The 21,302-nt window shown below is 43.0% G+C and overlaps 1 protein-coding gene across 1 annotated transcript in view; it reads left to right on the forward strand.

The window, feature by feature from the left end:
* Window positions 1-21,302, forward strand: part of HMG20B (high mobility group 20B) — a 311,260-nt gene that overhangs the window by 170,518 nt on the left and 119,440 nt on the right. The window contains exon 8 of the mRNA XM_040417766.1: window positions 19,200-19,415. Within this exon, the coding sequence (XP_040273700.1) occupies window positions 19,200-19,415 (216 nt within the window). The remainder of the gene's footprint in view (window positions 1-19,199; window positions 19,416-21,302) is intronic.

The following is a 21,302-nucleotide window of genomic DNA, read 5'->3' on the forward strand; positions in this document are numbered from 1 at the left end:
ACATCCCCCTATTTAAAATACACACCCATCACATGGGCTGTCACATGGAGTAATCACAGGAAAATGAGTGCACTGGTAGGAACATCAGAATTAACCTTTAACCCCTTAAGGACCCCCGCCGTACATGTACAGCACTGGTAGATGTCTCTTAATGACCAGTGTCGTACATGTATGGTGGGCTGATCATGTGGGTGCAGGAGCTGCACCCGCCCGATCAGCGGCATGGACCTGGCAGTCATTGACATCCGGGCCCCTGCTGCATAGGCCGGCATCGGTAAAGACACTGATGCCAGCGTATTAACTCCTTGTATACCACAGTCAAAGCTGACCGCGGCATGCAGATGGTTTGCGAAGGGCACGGGTGCCTTCTGCATTTCCATCAGGTCCCCGCGCTGCAGTGGTGGGGACACGATGGCAGAGAAGGCAAGCCCGATGCCTTTCATAGGCATCAGGGCTTGCCTCCTATGGAAGCCTGTGAGATCCAGCCCTTAGACTGGGTCTCACAGGAAGGCTGTCAGCATAAAAGCTGACAGCCAGTGTATTACTATACAGGTTGTATTGTAATGCATTGCAGAGGGGATCCGACCCCAGAAGTTGAAGTCCCAGAGTGGGACCAAAAGTGTAATATAGAGCAACCAAAAATCATATGTACCCTAAAATAGTACCAACAAAACTGCCACCTTATCCCGTAGTTTCCAAAATGGGGTAACTTTTTTGGAGTTTCTACTCTAGGGGTGCATCAGTGGGTCTTCAAATGTGACATGACAACTTAAAATTATCCAGTGAAATCTGCCCTTCAAAAACCACATGGCGCTCCCTTCCTTCTGCGCCCTGCCGTGTGCCGGTACAGCAGTTTATGATCACAAATGGGGTGTTTCTGTAAACTGCAGAATCAGGGTAATAAATATTATGTTTTGTTTGGCTGTGTTACTGGAAAAAAAATGCATTAAAATAAAAAATCTGCCAAAAAAGATTTGTCATGGAAATGTCATTTTTCTTTAATTCTTGTGGAACACATAAAGGGTTAACAAAGTTTGTAAAATCAGTTTTGAATACCTCGAGGGATGTTGTTTCTAAAATGTGGCCATTTATGGGTGGTTTCTATTATGTAAGCCCCACAAAGTGACTTCAGACCTGAACTGGTCCTTAAAATATTTTTTTTATTTAATGTTCTATATTCCAACAATACGTTGTACAATAGAAACATTACATCAGGCAAATATATACATATTTTAGAAAACAATAACTCCCACCCTTTCACCAAACCCACCCCAAGCAGGAATGAAAAGAGTGAAAAAAAAATAATGTTTCTCATTACTATCCTTTAAGGTTCTCCATGAATATCTTCCACTTACACCATAATTTCTGATGGATTAGCTATTTATTTATTCTAATATAACAAGCTTTCTCAATAGAGCTATAAGGATTCATCATATTTATCTACTCTCTAACAGTAGGCACATCTGGTCTCCTTCATCCTCTGGCCACTAATAGGCGAGCCATAAGGAAGGATTTATACATCATGGTCTGGTTCATTCTCGATACATTATGCAGAATTTCACCCAGCAGACAAATAATAATAGAGAAAGACAACTTACAACCAAAAATATCCTTAATCATTTCAATAAGACCCTGCCAAAATGGTTGTATTTTAGTGCAACGCCACCACATATGGATAATATCTACTTTAGAGCTTTCACATCTTGGACATGTGGCTTTGGCTCCCGTTGAAAATGTTTAAAGTCAGGTGGGAGCAGGGCTGGGACAAGGCCATTTGGTGCCCAGGGCGAAGATGGCAAACTGCGCCCCCCCCCCCCCCCCCCCCCCGTTTTTAAGAAAGAATCAATGTTGTTTCAAAACAAGAATATACTTAAAGCAATAGAACAAAGGACTGTGGGTGGGACTTTGAAAGTCACAGACACTATAAAGTTCCCCCCCATCATCATGTGCCAGTATAAAGTCCCCCCCATCATCATGTGCCAGTTTTGTAATAAGCCCCCCCAATGTGCCAGTAACACTATTGTAAAAAAAAACAAAAAAAAACCACTTATACTTACCTAAGTGTCAGCGATGCGATGCAGCCTCTTCCTGTGTCCCACGCTGTAATGTAAGGCTCAGGCGGCACGATGACGTCATTGCGCCGGCCTCTGATAGGCTGCCGGCCTAGTGCCTGCAGCCAGGGGCGTACATAAAAATCACTGGGCCCCATAGCAGGAATCTAAATTGGGCCCCCATTCCCCTTTTATAGCCCCTCCCTTTGTTCCATGAACTATTCTTGCTGCTGCGTTTTATAATTTATGCCATCAGGGCCGGATTGGGATTACAAAACAGCCCTGGCACACAAAAGAGGTATAATAGATGCAGATGTATATTCTATACAGCAGTGTACAGTTATGTGAGGTACGCGGTATAATAGATGCAGTGTGTACAGGTATATAGTATATACAGCAGTGTACTGATATGTGAGGTACGCGGTATAATATATGCAGTGTGTACAGGTATATAGTATATTCCCTAGTGTTCTGATATGTGAGGTACAGGGTATAATAGATGCAGTGTGTACAGGTATATAGTATATACAGCAGTGTACTGATATGTGAGGTACGGGGTATAATATATGCAGTGTATACAGTATATACAGTAGTGTAATATGTGAGGTACGAGGTATAATAGATGCAGTGTGTACAGGTATATAGTAAATACAGCAGTGTATTGACACCTCGTACCTCACATATCAGTACACTGCTGTATATACTATATATCTGTACACACTGCATCTATTATACCTCGTACCTCACATATATAGTATATACAGAAGTGTACTGATATCTGTACACACAGCATCTATTATACCTCATACCTCACATATCAGTGCACTGCGGTATATACTATATATCTGTACATATTGCATGTATAATACTGTGTAATATATGCAGTGTGTGTGCATGTATGTGTGTGTATGTATATATATATATATATATATATTACACACAGAGCAGTGTATTGATGTGACACATAGAAGGTATAATACTGTAGATGCAGTGTTTATAGAAATATGTGGTCAGTTATGCATTATAGTCACTGTGAGGTACATGAGGTAGTGGTAACTGTCTGAAGTAGTATACATGAGTGAGCAATGAGTAAAAACAGGGCATGGAGGGGGGGGGGGGTAAATGATGAAAAGTGGAGGACCTCCTCTTACCTCTCCATTCCAGTCTGTATGGATCAATACAGAGCTGCTTGTGAACTTTTAATACTTGCTGTTAGGGGTTGAAGGACCTGTGATGATGTCATCACAGGTCCTGGCAGATGTACCTTTGAAACCTAGGAACTACACCATTTTTGGTGCAGTTCCTTTGCTAGATTCTGCAGGACCTGTGATGTTGAAGATGATGTCATCACAGGTCCTGGCAGATGCACTGTTCTAACCTGGGAACTACACTTTACACTGTGCAGTTCCCTTACAGGACCTGTGATGACATCATCAAAGGTCCTTTAGCTTTAGAAAGGTAAACAGGAGTAATTAGGGGGCGGGGCCTCTCCTCCACTTCGGTGCCTGCCTGCAGCCTATCAGAGGAAAGGGAAGGGACACGCCTCTCCCTCCCCTGCACCTCCGCTGGCACAGACAGTTTACAATGGAGATGAGCGCAATGGAAGCGCTCATCTCCCTGTGCCCGGCGGCGGCTGCTCACTTGGGGGAGGGGGGGGGGTCATTTTAGTTGGGGGGGCACAGCATGATGTAGGGGGGGCCGTGGCTGGCACTTCACCTGCGCCCCCCTCCTGTCCGCAAATGGTAGCGCCCAGGGCACCCGCTCCTTCGGCCCCTGCCTTGTACCGGCCCTGGGTGGGAGTCACGTATAAACAATGCAGGATCATAAATTTGGTAACTTAATGCGCAGGGTTCTTCAAGCACCTATTTGCTTGCCAGTACCTCCTCCATTGTTCCTCAGATATTGGGCCTAAATCCTTTTCCCATGCTGATTTACTATAGCATCTTTCCCCCTTATCTATAACTACTTCGTTTTTATAAAATATTGACACCAATTTATAACTACCCCTCCACTCTAAATTGAAAACCTGTGTCGCATGTGTACATAACATCCTAGATATCTTTTCTTTAACTACTTTAAATATTGCCACTAACTATAAATATTGAAACACACTGTCTATCACCACCTAAATTCCCTAGTAACTCTTCCTTTGATTTCAGTAGTCCATCCTTGACATATTGTGATAAGTACAAAAAAACTTGTTATCCAATATTTAGCCTCTTCAACACAAGTATTTTCCCCCAAAGTGTAATTATACCAAAAGGGGGTTATTCAAATAAAACCCTCCAAACCAAAGAGATGTTTAAACATGGCCCAAGATTTAACTAGTGGGATCCTATATACTCTTTTATTATATAATTGTCCTGATTCAAGTAGTACAAAAATGTTTGGCAATGAACCTACACTCTTATTCACTAAGCACTTTAAAAAAAATCCACCTGCTCCCATTTCATGAACAATGCACTAAACACTAAATAATAAAGCTTCATATCCGGTACCTCTAAACCTCCATAATCATAGGCCCTGGTAAACCAACTTAATTTTTTCCTCACCCTCTTACCTGCCCACAGAAGATCATGAAACAATTTCTCGATTTCCTTAAAAAACAGTTTTACCTAAGCAGATAGGGCAGTTTCTAATAACATACAATAGTTGAGGTAAAAAAAAACATTTTAATTAGTCCTATCCTATCTGCCTTATTTATGGGTAGTTTGTTCCAGATCTTAATCCTATCTTTAATCTTACGAAACAGTGGATCAAAATTCAATTCTATGAATCTAGAAGCATCCTTTGCTGTCTCTAATCCCAAATATGTAAAATTGTCCTGATGGCCCAGAATAGTTAACCTTTCATCCACTACCTCGATTTTATCACATAATGGAAGAAGTATTGATTTATTCTAATTAATTGTTATACCTGAGAGATTCATCCTTCAATACCATCACGTGTTTTAAGACCCCGTTGGTATCGCCAAGAAAAAAGAGATCATCTGCATAGAGTGATATTTTATCCTCACTTCCCTTCACTCCAAATCTATCAATACCTGCATTCTTTTTTGGCTGCCAATGGTTCCAACACTAGAGCAAAGAGTAAGAGAGAAAGAGGGCCTCCCTGCCTCATACCCTCTCAATACGAAAATTCTCAGACAATTTACCATTAAGGCTACTTTCACACTAGCGTTTGGGGCTCAACTTGTGAGATCCGTTTGAAGGGTCTCACAAGCGGCCCCGAACGCATCCGTACTGCCCTAATGCATTCTGAGTGGATGCGGATCCGCTCAGAATGCATCAGTCTGGCAGCGTTCAGCCTCCGCTCCGCTCCGCAAGCGGACACCCGAACGCTGCTTGCAGCTTTCGGGTGTCCGCCTGGCCATGCGGAGGCAAACGGATTCGTCCAGACTTTCAATGTAAGTCAATGGGGACGGATCCGTTTGAAGATGACACAATATGGCTCACTTTTCAAACGGATCCGTCCCCATTGACTTTCAATGTAAAGTCTGGACGGATCCGTCTGAACTACTTTCACACTTAGAATTTTTTCTAAGCTATAATGCAGACGGATCCGTTCTAAACGGATCCAAACGTCTGCATTATAGGAGCGGATCCGTCTGTGCAGACAGCAGACGGATCCGCTCTGAACGCTAGTGTGAAAGTAGCCTAACAGATTTCCGTGCTCTCGGATTATTATAAATAATCTTCACCCACTTAAACTCAGAACTAAAACCAAAATAAGCCAGGGTTTCCCACAAAAAGCCCCATTCCACACTATCAAAAGCTTTTGTCGCATCTAGAGACAGAATAGAGCAGCCTTCAGCATGATCATTACCCACCCATTGAATATTGGAGAAGATTCTGAAGAGGTTTAAAGTAGATCTTCCCGGAATAAATCAATTATGGTCCTCGTGCACCAGATGCGTAATTACCACTTCAGTCTCCTCGCCAAGATTCTAGGAAGGATCTTACAATCATTATTCATCAATGAAATTGGACAGTACGAACCCGGGTCCAAACCATCCTTCCCTTCCTTAGGAATTAAAATAATTGTTGCTTCCCCCATTGAACAGGTAAGCACGCCGCCTTGTTAGAATATAGAAAAACTTCCAACAATCTACTCGCCCAGAGCTCTCTTTCCTTTTATATAACTCTATAGGTAAGCCATCTGGGCCTGCTGTTTTACCAAGAGGAGCTTCAGCTATTGCCGATAGCACCTCACTCAATGAAATGGGGCTATCTAGTGCTTCCCGCTTGCTAACACTTAGTCTTGGAATCTTAATATCCCTCCAAAAACATTTGTCTGTTGTGGTCAATTTGAATATGTGTAGAATACAAATCCTTATAATGATCTCTGAACACATCCAATATCTTGTCTGGATCATTGTATACTATACCCCCTTTATCTCGAATTGCCGCAGTATTTACCACCTTATCAATTTTACTAATAATGCCAGAAAAGAACTTCCCAGGACTACCCCCATCCCAGTGTCTCCTAGATTTAATAAATAAATCAATATTCTGTGCCTTTTCTCTAAGATAGTTATCATAGTTTTTAGATGCCTCCAACCAAGCTTCTCTTGATTTCACGTTTTTTTTATTATAATTTTTTTCTCAGTTTTTCCCAATATTAACTTTAAATCATCTTCCTTCTTCTTAAACTCTTTTTTTTTTAGTTCTATGATCTTTTTATTTACTAGTCCTCTCACATAAATCTTGGCAGTGTCTCAGACCACATTAACCCCGGCAGAATCCTAATTTAACTCAAAAAAGGATATCAACTCTCTTTCAAGATTACTTTCCTGTCCCATTAGGTTAAACCAAATAGGATTAACCAAATAAGGTCTACAAATACCTTTCACAACTTCTACCCTTGTATCCACCTTTGTTAATACTGCGGAGTGGTCTGAGACACACCTTGGCTCATACAAGACCACCACTCTACTCTGAAGGGTCATTTGATTTCCAAATACCAGGTCAATCCTAGAAAGAGATTCATGTTTTACTATAGCAGGAATACTGTTTCAATACCGGATTATGAATCCTCCATATATCGCACTATCCAAGCTCTTGGGTTAACTTCATTAATGGCGTAAACCCTACCTTTTTAGACTTACCTTTTTTGCTCAATCTATCCAAGTCTTCATTCATTGTGCAATTAAAATCTCCCAGCAATAACATTGGACAATTTTGCTTATCTTGTAGAAAATCATATAGTTTTAACAACACTTTGTGTCTATAAGGTGGTGGGATAAATCCCTGCCACTACCCATCTTACGCCCTCAAAGCATCCATACAGGAAGACATAACACCCCTGTGCATCAATCCTTTGAGAAATAATTGTGCATGGGATATCTTTATGAATCAAAATGCTGACCCCTCTACTACATTCACCTAAAGAATTATTAGGAACACCTGTTCTATTTCTCATTAATGCAATTATCTAGTCAACCAATCACATGGCAGTTGCTTCAATGCATTTAGGGGTTTGGTCCTGGTCAAGACAATCTCCTGAACTCCAAACTGAATGTCAGAATGGGAAAGAAAGGTGATTTAGGCAATTTTGAGCGTGGCATGGTTGTTAGTGCCAGACGGGCCGGTCTGAGTATTTCACATTCTGCTCAGTTACTGGGATTTTCACGCACAACCATTTCTAGGGTTTACAAAGAATGGTGTGAAAAGGGAAAAACATCCAGTATGCGGCAGTCCTGTGGGCGAAAATGCCTTGTGGATGCTAGAGGTCAGAGGAGAATGGGCCGACTGATTCAAGCTGATAGAAGAGCAACGTTGACTGAAATAACCACTCGTTACAACCGAGGTATGCAGCAAAGCATTTGTGAAGCCACAACACGCACAACCTTGAGGCGGATGGGCTACAACAGCAGAAGACCCCACCGGGTACCACTCATCTCCACTACAAATAGGAAAAAGAGGCTACAATTTGCACAAGCTCACCAAAATTGGACTGTTGAAGACTGGAAAAATGTTGCCTGGTCTGATGAGTCTCGATTTCTGTTGAGACATTCAAATGGTAGAGTCCGAATTTGGCGTAAACAGAATGAGAACATGTATCCATCATGCCTTGTTACCACTGTGCAGGCTGGTGGTGGTGGTGTAATGGTGTGGGGGATTTTTTCCGGATACACTTTAGGCCCCTTAGTGCCAATTGGGCATCGTTTAAATGCCACGGGCTACCTGAGCATTGTTTCTGACCATGTCCATCCCTTCATGACCACCATGTACCCATCCTCTGATGGCTACTTCCAGCAGGATAATGCACCATGTCACAAAGCTCGAATCATTTAAAATTGGTTTCTTGAACATGACAATGAGTTCTCTGTACTAAAATGGCCCCCACAGTCACGAGATCTCAACCCAATAGAGCATCTTTGGGATGTGGTGGAACGGGAGCTTCGTGCCCTGGATGTGCATCCCTCAAATCTCCATCAACTGCAAGATGCTATCCTATCAATATGGGCCAACATTTCTAAAGAATGCTATCAGCACCTTTTTGAATCAATGCCAGGTAGAATTAAGGCAGTTCTGAAGGCAAAGTGGAGTCCAACACCGTATTAGTATGGTGTTCCTAATAATTCTTTAGGTGAGTGTATACTCACTGTAAACAGAGTGAAATTGGTAAGCTATCCATTTACTTTTGCAAAGACCCAATCTATCTTTCAACATGTGTCTCTATCAAACATACTATGAATGGAAGATATCTCCCTACTAAACTAAACACAGCGAAGTTTTTCATTTTCTCCCCCAAACATCTTACATTCCAGAGTCAAACTTTAATCACTAGTAACTTTTTTTAATCAATTTACTCTCTTATAAATAAATAAATAAATAAGAGAAAAAAAAAATTCCATTCCCTCCTGCTCTCCCCGAACCCACGCCCTCTAGTGTATCACTCCCACTCAGGGACTTCACACCCACCTACTGATGCAAAGTCCACCTTCCATCCCCTCTCCTACCCCCTTCTATTAAATATCACCACTTCACAGATAATCCCACAGTTTCCAACTATTTATTTACATCCTGAGACGAAGAGAAAAATCTGATCCTTATAAACAACTCTAAGTTTAGTAGGATACAAAAGAGAGTAAGCTATATTCGCCTGGTGGAGTCCACGTTTAACATCAATGTATTTCTCTCTTGCTTCTTGAGTTGTAAACTAGTAATCCGGGTAGACTGACACTTTTGAACCATATATTTCTTCCACGGATCTTATTTTACGCTAAACAACCTCTTTATTCTTAAACGGCGTAATTTTTGCAGCTATTGTTCTTGGATAAATACCCACTGCATTTTTCATAGGTATCCTATGTGCTCTCTCGACTGTAAATAAATTAGAGAGATTCTCTCCACCAACCACTTCAGTAATCCAATTTGCACCCTCTGTTTTCTCAGATGTTTTATCTCCTATCCCTATCCTCCGATTTTCTTACTAAGGGGTACGTTCTCCCCTTTCATGCTCCTAAGATCTTTAACAACACCAAGCCTTTGATCTTCTAGTTCACTTATTCTTTGTTCTGCACAACTGACTTTCACCAACCTTCCTGCAATCATCTCTGATCAACTGTACTTCAGATTTTAATTCTCCCATTTGTTTTGTTATCATTTCCAACACTTGGTTGGATTTTGATACTGCTGACATAATGTCAGATAGTGTAGGAGAATATACAGAGTCTGTTGAAGATAACGCCCCCTCTGAATCTTCCATATCCTCCCCACACCCAACCAGATTTTTAATTTGGGGGTTAGACTTAGTCTGTCTCTTATTAATTGCAATGGTTGGAGCTTGTAGGAATCTGTCCATTTTTCCTTTCCGATCTCCTTTTGTGCTCATCACCTCTTGTGTAGGACATCCTTATCCAAAGGATAAGGGGATAATCCCATGGCGCAAAGAACCAGCCTTTGTTGTCAACAGGATCTAGGTTTATTATTATAGCAGGTGGTACAACGCGTTTCATGGTAGACAGACCCCTTCATCAGCCTTCTTTTTAACTATTATTGGTTCCCAGATGTTATAACACACAAAGAAAAAAGTTGTTCCAAAAACCTGTACAATACCTAAACAGTGACTAAAAATTAAGAGACTTAATGTCATGAAGTACAATTTGTGGAGAGAAAAGTCTCAGAATGGCCTGGATAAATAAAAGCGTTTTAAAGTTATCACCACAGTGACACATGTCAGATTTGCAAAAAATGGCCTCGTCAGGAAGGTGAAAAATGGCAGGGTCCTGAAGGGGTTACAAAATAAGGAGACAAGTAAAGCAAACAAAATTATACTCAACCTGTGATCAATAAAAATACATAACATCCTGATGTCTATTTAATCCTTGAGAATATCTTGTTTGTAACAAAATAAAATTGAATATGTTTTACGATTCAAAAGCTTCTTGATATGGTCACCTCCCCTTTGGTGCCGAAACACTCTTTCTATACCTTGGAAAGAAAAACTGGAAAAATCACATTTGTGTATATCCCTGAAATGTTATGACAGGGATAAATCATTGATTGCCAAACTGAGCCTGTTATTTTTGTCACCACCTATAGCCGTCAATATCGACAAATTGTGAAAACTATCCGTACATTTATACCGGTCTTAGATCAGGATGAAATAATTATGGAGATTTTGAAATGTTGTGTTTGTTTTGTTTCTAGGAGCGCTCGCACTCTGGGCAATATTGCATTGCCGAGCGCATTTACTGTGGGAACTGTGCCCTATAAAACCTGGCTGTCTTATCCAGAGACGTACAAATGTGGACAGCATAAATGTAAAGCTTGTAGGTTTGCAAAGGTAGGCAACTCTTATATGGTGTGCACGACATCAGAGGAACCTAGAATATGTGCTTATATTAATTGTAATTAGTATGAACGAATTTCATATTTTTAAATTCGTTTACACTTCGTTTGGTAAAAGCTGAATTGTGTTATGGATTCTGTTACCACGGACCATAACGCAATTCTATGACGGAATACATAACAGAATGCCTTTAGAGGCATTCCGTTATTCATTCCGTCATAATAGAAGTCTATGGGCTACAAAACGGATCCGTCCCGTTTCCGTTATGCAGGGGACTCCTCTCTTCTGTTCTGCTTGCAACCTACAATATGTAGGACAAACTTCTGGTCCCTTGAAATTACGCATAAGGAAACATTTATCTGATGCAGAGACTGATAAAATCAATGATTTATCCCTGTAAAAACATTTCAGGGATGTGCACAAATGTGATTTTTACAGTTTTTCTTTCCAAGGGATAGAAAGGATTATGTGTCTTTAATGATTACAGGTTGAGTATCATTTAGTTATTATGATGTTGGCTTGAAAAGGCCTGTAACATACTGTTATTCGATTGTTATGTTGGCTTGAAAAAGCCAACATACTGTTATTCGTTGGTGGTTCAGCTTATTATTATTATTATTATTATTATTATTATGTTGCCTTGCAAAAGCCAATATATTGATCGATATTCGATTGTCAAAAAGCGTTTCAGCTTATTATTATTCTTAGCCGCGTTTTCTATACGCTACAACTCCTACAGTTTTGGGGCTACATACCCCAAACTTTCTACACTTCTTCGACCTATAGCGAGTGCTTTTATAAGCGATCCCACCCGGACCAGGTGACCCCCCCCCCCCGAAACCACCAGGTGACCCCCCCCGAACCACCAGGTGACCCCGCCCCCGGACCACCAGGTGACCCCGCCCCCGGACCACCAGGTGACCCCGCCCCCGGACCACCAGGTGACCCCCCCCCGAACCACCAGGTGACCCCCCCCCCGGACCACCAGGTGACCCCGCCCCCGGACCACCAGGTGACCCCGCCCCCGGACCACCAGGTGACCCCGCCCCCGGACCACCAGGTGACCCCGCCCCCGGACCACCAGGTGACCCCGCCCCCGGACCACCAGGTGACCCCCCCCGGACCACCAGGTGACCCCCCCCCCCCAGACCACCAGGTGACCCCACCCGGACCACTAGGTGACCCCACCCGGACCACTAGGTGCACCCACCCCGACCCTTAGGTGCACTAACTCTGACCCTTAGGTGCACCCACTCTGACATTTTGGGGACATTAAAAAGTTGGCGGAGCTACAAACGAAGCAGAGCCTAAAATAGCCAATCAAATTTCAGCCATTTAACTTAGACCACCAGGTGACCCCCCCCCCCCCCCCCCGGACTACCAGGTGACACCCCTTCCGGACTACCAAGTGACACCCCCCCCCAGACTACCAGGTGACACCCCCCCGAACCACCAGGTGACCCCCCCGAACCACCAGGTGACCCCCCCGAACCACCAGGTGACCCCCCCGGACCACTAGGTGACCCCTTCCGGACCCTTTGGTGACCCCGCCCCAACCATTAGGTGCACCCACCCCGCCTCTTAGGTGCACCCACTCCGACCCTTAGGTGCACCCACTCCGACCCTTAGGTGCACCCACTCCGACCCTTAGGTGCACCCACTCCGACCCTTAGGTGCACTCACCCTAGTCATTAGGTGCACCCACCCCAACGATTAGATGCACCCACCCTGACCTTTAGGTCCACCCACCCCGACCCTTAGGTGCACCCACTCCGACCCTTAGGTGCACCCACTCCGACCCTTAGGTGCACCCACTCCGACCCTTAGTTGCACCCACTCCGACCCTTAGGTGCACTCACCCCAGTCATTAGGTGCACCCACCCCAGTCATTAGGTGCACCCACCCCAACGATTAGGTGCACCCACCCTGACCTTTAGGTGCACCCACCCTGACCTTTAGGTGCACCCACCCCGACCATTAGGTGCACCCACCCCGACCCTTAGGTGCACCCACCCCGACCCTTAGGTGCACCCACCCCGACCCTTAGGTGCACTCACCCTAGTCATTAGGTGCACCCACCCCAACGATTAGGTGCACCCACCCCGACCCTTAGGTGCACCCACCCCGACCCTTAGGTGCACCCACCCTGACCCTTAGGTGCACCCACCCTGACCCTTAGGTGCACCCACCCTGACCCTTAGGTGCACCCACTCTGACCCTTAGGTGCACCCACATCTGACCCTTAGGTGCACCCACATCTGACCCTTAGGTGCACCCACTCTGACCCTTAGGTGCACCCACTCTGACCCTTAGGTGCACCCACTCTGACCCTTAGGTGCACCCACTCTGACTCTTAGGTGCACCCACTCTGACCCTTAGGTGCACCCACCACGACCCTTAGGTGCACCCACCTCGACCCTTAGGTGCACCCACTCCGACCCTTAGGTGCACTCAACCTAGTCATTAGGTGCACCCACCCCAACGATTAGGTGCACCCACCCCGACTCTTAGGTGCACCCAATTATTAAACTTATTAAATTATTAAAATACTACATACCCCAAACTTTCCATACTTCTTCGTCCTATAACAAAGTTCGTTGCTTCTGCTTTAATAACCAATCCCACCCTCCGGGCCCCTATGGCGGGACCCGAAACGCCACTTTTTTCCCATAGACTTTGACAGGGAAAATTTTCAAGTCGCTCTCACCCACACAGTTTTGAAGCTACATTCCCCAAACTCGGATCACATATTATTGGTGTCACCCCGAACAAAACTCTGAATTTTGTGGGGACACCCCAAAGTGGGTGGAGCTAGCAACGACCAATGAAAATTTTGCAATTTTCTATACGCTACTTCTCCCACAGTTTTAGGAGTACAATTACCAAACTTTGCACACTTGTTCGGCACATACCCGAATAGGTTGCTTGTGCTTTGTTAAGCGATCCCACCCTGCAGGCCCCTGGGGCTGCCCCCCGAAGATCCCATTTTTTCCCATAGACTTTCATTGGAAAATTTTAAACTTTTGCCACTCGTACAGCTATTAAGTTAAATTCGCCAAACTTGGTTCACTTAGTCATGGGGTCTACCTGAAAATTTCTGTCACATTTTGGGGACTCTAAAAAGTGGGCAGAGCCACAAACAACCAATCAGATTTTCCCTATTGACTTCAATGAGAAACTTGTAAATTGCTGTCATTCTCACAGTATTTAAGCCAGAATACCCAAACTTGGCAGCGTAGTTCATTGGGTGACTGGGGTAAAAAATTTATAAAAAGTGGGCGGAGTCTACAACGGCCAATGAAATTTCAGCCATTAGATTAAATGGGAAAATTTAAAACTGCCGCTGCTCTTAGACTGTTAATGGCAGGGTCCTGAAACTTGGAACAGTTGGTCACTGGAGGACTGTGACAATGTTTGTCTCATTTTGGGGATGCTAAAAAGTGGGCAGAGCCACAAACAACCAATCAGATTTTCCCTATTGACTTCAATGAGAAACTTTTAAAAAGCTGTCATTCTCACAGTATTTAAAGGAAACCTGTCACCAGGATTTTGTGCATAGAGCTGGGGACATGGGCTGCTAGATGGCCGCTACCACATCTGCAATACCCAGTCCCCATAGCTCTCTGTGCTTTTATTGTGTTAAAAAACCGTTTTGATCCATATGCAAATGAATCTGATATGAGTCCTGTGTCCGGAGATGAGTCCAGCGGAAAGGAGCCCAGCACCGCCCCGCGTCCTCCAAATCTCCTCCTTGCTGGCTGACGTCACAGAGCTGGAGAGACGAAATCTCGCGATGCGCGAGCTAGCGCATGCGTAGTTCGTTCCCTGTGCTGATGCCAGCACAGGGAATGAACAAGATGCCGACACTGCGCATGCGCTAGCTCGCACATCGCGAGATTTTGGCGCTCCAGCTCTGTGACGTCAGCCAGCAAGGAGGAGATTCGGAGGATGCGGGGCGGTGCTGCGCTCAGAAAATTGGACTCATCTCCGGACACAGGACTCATATCAGGTTCATTTGCATATGGAACATAACGTTTTTTTAACACAATAAAAGCACAGAGAGCTATGGGGACTGGGTATTGCAGATGTGCTAGCGGCCATCTAGCAGCCCATGTCCCCAGCTCTATGCACAAAATCCTGGTGACAGGTTCCCTTTAAGCCACAGCACCCAAACTCGGCAGGGTGGGTCAGTGTGTGACAAAGGTGAAAATTTATAAAAAGTGGGCGGAGTCTACAACGGCCAATCAAATTTTAGTCAGTTGTTTTAATGGGGAAATTTAAAACTGCCGCTGATCTTACGCTGTTAATGGCAGGGTCCCCAAACTTGGTACAGTTGGACAATTTAGGATTAGGATTCAAATTCAGAAAAGTGGGCGGGGCCAAAAACAACCAATCAGATTTCTTTGATTGATTTCAATGGGAAAATTGAAAAATGCTGCCATTATTGATGTCAGGGGCTTCAAATATCAGAAATCAGGTCATAGATTACTTCGGCTTCAAAAATTGAAAAAGTGGGCGGAGCCAACAACAACAAATCAGATTTTCCCTATTGACTTAAATGAGAAACCTTTAAATTGCTGTCATTCTCACAGTATTTAAGCCAGAATACCCAAACTTGGCACCGTAGGTCATTGGGTGACTGGGGTCAAAAATGTATAAAAAGTGGGCGGAGTCAACAACAACCAATCAGATTTTCCCTATTGACTTCAATGAGAAACCTTTAAAAAGCTGTCTTTCTCACAGTATTTAAGCCACAGCACCCAAACTCGGCAGGGTGGGTCAGTGTGTGACAAAGGTTAAAATTTATAAAAAGTGGGCGGAGTCTACAACAGCCAATCAAATTTCAGCCATTTGTTTAAATGGGAAAAATTCAAACTGCCGCTGCTCTTAGACTTTTATTGGCACAGTCTTCAAACTTGGCACAGTTAGTCACTGGAGGACTGGGATTAAAATTCAAAAAAGTGGGTGGAGCCACCAACAGCCAATCAGATTTCAAGCCAACGTCCTGTGGTTTCTTCAGAAACTACACTTTCTAGTTATTATTATTCTTGGTGCCCCCTCTCTTTCTAAACGCTACTCCTACAGTTTTGGGGGTACATACCCCAAACTTTCCATACTTCTTCGTCCTATAGCAACGTTCGTTGCCACTTTTTTCCCATAGACTTTGACAGGGAAAATTTTCAAGTCGCTCTCACCCGCACAGTTTTGAAGCTACATTCCTCAAACTCGGATCACATATTGTTGGTGTCACCCCGAACAAAACTGTGAATTTTGGTGGGACACCCCAAAGTGGGCGGAGCTAGCAACGACCAATGAAAATTCAGCAATTTTTTATACGCTACTCCTCCCACAGTTTTAGGAGTACAATTACCAAACTTTGCACACTTGTTCGGCACATACCCGAATAGGTTGCTTGTGCTTTGTTAAGCGATCCCACCCTGCGGGCCCCTGGGGCGGCCCCCCGAAGATCCCATTTTCCCCATAGACTTTCATCGGAAAATTTTTAACTTTTGCCACTCTTACAGCTTTTAAGTTCAATTCGCCAAACTTGGGTCACTTAGTCATGGGGTCAACCTGAAAATTTCTGTCACATTTTGGGGATGCTAAAAGGTGGGCGGAGCCACAAACAACAATCAGATTTTCCCTATCGACTTCAATGAGAAATTTTTAAAAAGCTGTCATTCTCACAGTATTTAAGCCACAGCACCCAAACTCGGCAGGGTGGGTCAGTGTGTGACAAAGGTCAAAATTTATAAAAAGTGGGCGGAGTCTACAACAGCCAATCAAATTTCAGCCATTTGTTTAAATGGTGAAATTTAAAACTGCCGCTGCTCTTAGACTGTTAATGGCAGGGTCCTGAAACTTGCCACAGTTTGTCACTGGAGGACTGTGAGAATGTCTGTCTCATTTTAAGGACGCTAAAAAGTGGGCACAGCTACAAACAACCAATCAGATTTTCCCTATTGACTTCAATGAGAAACCTTTAAAAAGCTGTCATTCTCACAGTATTTAAGCCACAGCACCCAAACTCGGCAGGGTGGGTCAGTGTGTGACAAAGGTTAACCTTTATAAAAAGTGGGCGGAGTCTACAACGGCCAATCAAATTTCAGCCATTTGTTTAAATGGGAAAAATTCAAACTGCTGCTGCTCTTAGACTTTTATTGGCACAGTCTTCAAACTTGGCACAGTTGGTCACTGGAGGACTGGTATTAAAATTCAAAAAAGTGGGTGGAGCCACCAACATCCAATCAGATTTCAAGCCAACATCCTGTGGTTTCCTCAGAAATGACACTTTTCTAGTTCAGTTTTATTATTCTTCTCTGCTCCCCTTTTTCTTCACGCTACTCCACCTACAGTTTTGGGGTTATAAACGCCAAACTTTCCACACTCCACACAAGCGATCCCACCCTCCGGGCCCCTGCGGCAGACCACCGTAGACCCCTTTTTTGCCATTGACTTTGACAGGGAAAATTTTCAAATCGCTCCCACTCGCACAGTTTTGAAGCCACACTCCCCAAACTCGGACCACATATTGTTGGTGTCAACCCAAATAAAAGGGTAAATTTTGAAGGGACACCCAAAGTGGGCGGAGCTAGCAACGGGCAATGAAAATGTAGCTATTTTCTATACGCTACTCCTCCCACAGTTTTAGGAGTACAATTACCAAACTTTGCATACTTGTTCAGCACATACCTGAATAGGTTGCTTGTGCTTTGTTAACCGGCCCCCCGAAGACCCCACTTTTTGTCATAGACTTTCATTGGAAAACTGTAAACTTTTGCCACTCATACAGCTTTGAAGTTAAACTCACCAAACTTGGGTCATTTACTAGTTGGGGCAACCTTAAAATTTCTGTCACATTTCTGGGACGGAGCCACAAAATAACAAATCAGATTTTCCCTATTGACTTCAATGAGAAAATTTTAATTGCTGCCATTCTCACCGTATTTAAGCCAGAATTCCGAAACTTAGCACGTTTGGTCACTAGAGGATTAGGATAAAAATTCAGAAAAGGGGGCGGGGCCAAAAACAACCAATCAAATTTCTTTGATTTAAATGGGAAAAATAAAAAATGCTGTCATTCTCACATTATTGTCATGAACCTCAAATATCACAAATGTGGTCATTGGTTGTTTCCACGTCTAGGTTAGAAAAAATGGGCGGAGCCACCAACAACCAATCAAATTTCACTCATTGATTTTCAATAGTAAAAAATAAAACTGCTGCCATTTTTACATGTTAAATGCCATAATTGCCAAACCTTAAACTGTTAGTCACTGGATGACTGTGGTTCGCAATTAGGGAAAAAAAAGGGGCGGGGTAAAAACAGCCAATCAGATTTCAGCTATTGACCTTAATGAAAAAAAGATAAACTGCTGCTATTATCACAGTTTAAATGCTAAGTGTCCCACACTTAGCACAATTACTCACTGGGTGACTGCGGTCAAAATTTAGGAAAAGTGGGTGGAGCCTAAAGCAGCCAATCAGATTTCACCTATTGACTAAAATGTAAAACTTTCAAATACAGCCATTCTCACAGTTTTAAAGCCAGAGGCCAATCACATTTCAGCCATTCGTTTTATATGGGAAAATTTTAATTGCCGCCACTCTTAGACTGTTAATGGCAGGGTCCTCAAATTTGGCACAGTCAGTCATTGGGTGACTTGGATTCAAATTTTAATAAACCAGGTTAAACAGACTTTGCTTATATCTCTAGCGTTTTCAAGCTAACATCCTGTCGTTTCTTCAGAAACGACACCATCTAGTTTGCTTTACTCTCCTTATTTTGTATGTCATATTAAGGGTTAATTCTGATGTTCCTACCCATGCACTCATTTTCCTGTGATTATTCCATGTGATAGCCCATGTGATGGGATTTTAAATAGGGTAGTGTTTTTTTTTTTTGTTTTCATTTTTTTATCATGAGTAAGGTCTGAAACGTGTAGACCATGTTTTATTTCTACAAGTGCTGGATCACCTTTTTATTTGGATGTGAAACTAATTTAGCTTTCCCTGGGTCTGGGCATGGAGGTGAGTGGTGAGCTGATTGCACCTGTGTTTTGTTAGAAACCGAAACCTATGCCAGTTTTTTTACCTAAAGATGTTAAATTTGTCTGTCCACATAGCCCGACTTTTGCTAACCCCACTCCTTTTTTTTTTTTTGTTGCTTTGAGTGACTTGAAAAAAAAAAACAAAAAAAAAAAAACTCTATTTTTAGCACGAAAAACTGTTTGTACAAGAAAAGCTTTCTTTAAGCCAAAAGTAGTGCATAGTGCTTTATAATTTCTCCCATGAACTTTTTCATTTATTAATAGTTTTAAGTTTTGCAATTACATCTTTTCCCTCAAGTTCGTGAGGCAGAACTGAGGAGACTGCGCAAAATCAACATGGAGTTTGAGGAGCAGAATTCCATCTTACAGCGACACACTGAGAGTATGAATAGTGCTAAAGAGAGACTGGAACACGAATTGTTACAAGAAGAAAGACAAACGATGATCCTTCAACAACAACTGCAAACAATTCGACAGATTCTGCTCACAACTTTCTCATCACTACCAATTCCTGGTGAGTCAGTCAATATTTAACACCAATTATACTGATGCCGACTGTAGCCTAACAGTGTTCTCATAAAAGATGCAGAGATGCAGCAATCGCTGAAGGCTCAAATCATAACACTATAAATCTAGCATAATCTAGTCTGGTCAGATATGCAGTATGCATGTGTAGGTCTTGAGGCCTTTAACTTGATGATAATTGGTGCACTCGAATTACGGCTCCTCAGACATTGTTACCACAGTAATGGCACAAAACACAGTGCACAAATTACAATGTCTACAAAAATGTTGTTTCTTTTCTTCCCAAAAATGTATACTACAAGCAGATGTAAGGGTACTTTCACACTTTCGTCATAGTTTTCCGTTATTGAGTTCCGTCCTAGGGGCTCAATACCGGAAAAAACTGATCAGTTTTATCCTAATGCATTTTGAATGGAAAGCAATCCGTTCAGAATGCATCAGGATGTCTTCAGTTCAGTCCTTTTACGGTATTTGGACGGAGGAAAAACCGCAGCATGCTGCATTTTACTCTCCGGCCAAAAATCCTGAACTCTTGACTGATTTTTTTCCCATTGTAATGTATTAGTGACCTTTAAAAATATAGAGAAAAAAAAAATACCGGATCCGTTTTTCCAGATGACACCGGAGAGAATTAGCCGGTATTGCAATGCATTTGGGAGACGGATAGGCATCCAGATCTGTCTACAAATGGTTTTTGTTTGCATACAGATTGCCGGACGGAACTGCCTGACGGAATCCAGCAGCGCAAGTGTGAAAGTAGAATACTTATAGTAGATATGATTGATGTACAACACGAGGAAAATAAACGTGCTTCTAAAATTACCTTTAATTGGACTTAGGGGTAACAGGGCAAATGCCCTAGTGATAAACAAAAGAAAAACAGGCTCTCTCCTAACAAAACAAAATAATAACTGGTTTCATAGCAGGGCTGATGCAGGAAACAATAGGTATGTCTGGGGTAGCAAAGTTGAGCCTCAGGGTAGAGTTTTCTATCCCTATTTTTGCCCTAAAGTCTAAAGTGTAGTCTCTGCCCAGGGAAGCCCCCTGATGGTGGAGGCCCCCCTGTCACCGTGCCTAAAGCCTGACTGAACCCTGTTAAAACCCTACATTAATGTATGTATCCGATATGTACATGTTCGCATGGGTACAGGAATCAACCCTATACGCATATATAAACAGTAAAAACCCTGACGCATTTCCTCCGCATCTGGCGGTTCATCAGGGGGTGATAATAATAAATATTCGTAGGGATTAATATAATGATGTAAAAAAGATGATACAAAATTGATAAGGTACTTATCTCCCTGAGTTCACATGTGGGATCAAGACATGTATGAGACCATGTCAGCAGATACCTAGAAAGGAATCATTTAGAAAGATGGAGATTATCACTAAAAGCTCACATGATATCGATAAATTTTTCTTATAGAGTTATACTTACTGATATACAGTGCCCACAGTGCCTGGCACGCTGATGTATGGGGAGTAAAAGCGGCTAGTGTACTGAATTTGGCGCTCAGGATTTAAGCGCAAAGCGTCGCACAGAACTTCCGGACGCCAGAAAGATGCTTCCGGCCGGTGGAACGCAGAGATGGAGCGCAAACATGTGACTTCCGGTATTTGGAATGCACATGTAATGGGGTCAAGAGATCCGATAGTAAAGACTCATAGAAAGAAATGCCATAAGGTTAAGATTAACATGATAATAATTCAGAGGACCCCTTTTTTTTGCTGAAGGACATATTAATAGATATATAAAGCTAGTCAAAGTGTATTGTTAAGAAGGGGGAGAATTAAAATCTGATAGTAAGGATATATTAAGAAGGTGAGAGGGGATCCCCATGGTAGTGGGGTGCCCATACTTACTATATACTCA

This window comes from Bufo bufo, chromosome 2 (genome assembly GCF_905171765.1).
Source record: "Bufo bufo chromosome 2, aBufBuf1.1, whole genome shotgun sequence".
Taxonomy (NCBI): domain Eukaryota; kingdom Metazoa; phylum Chordata; class Amphibia; order Anura; family Bufonidae; genus Bufo; species Bufo bufo.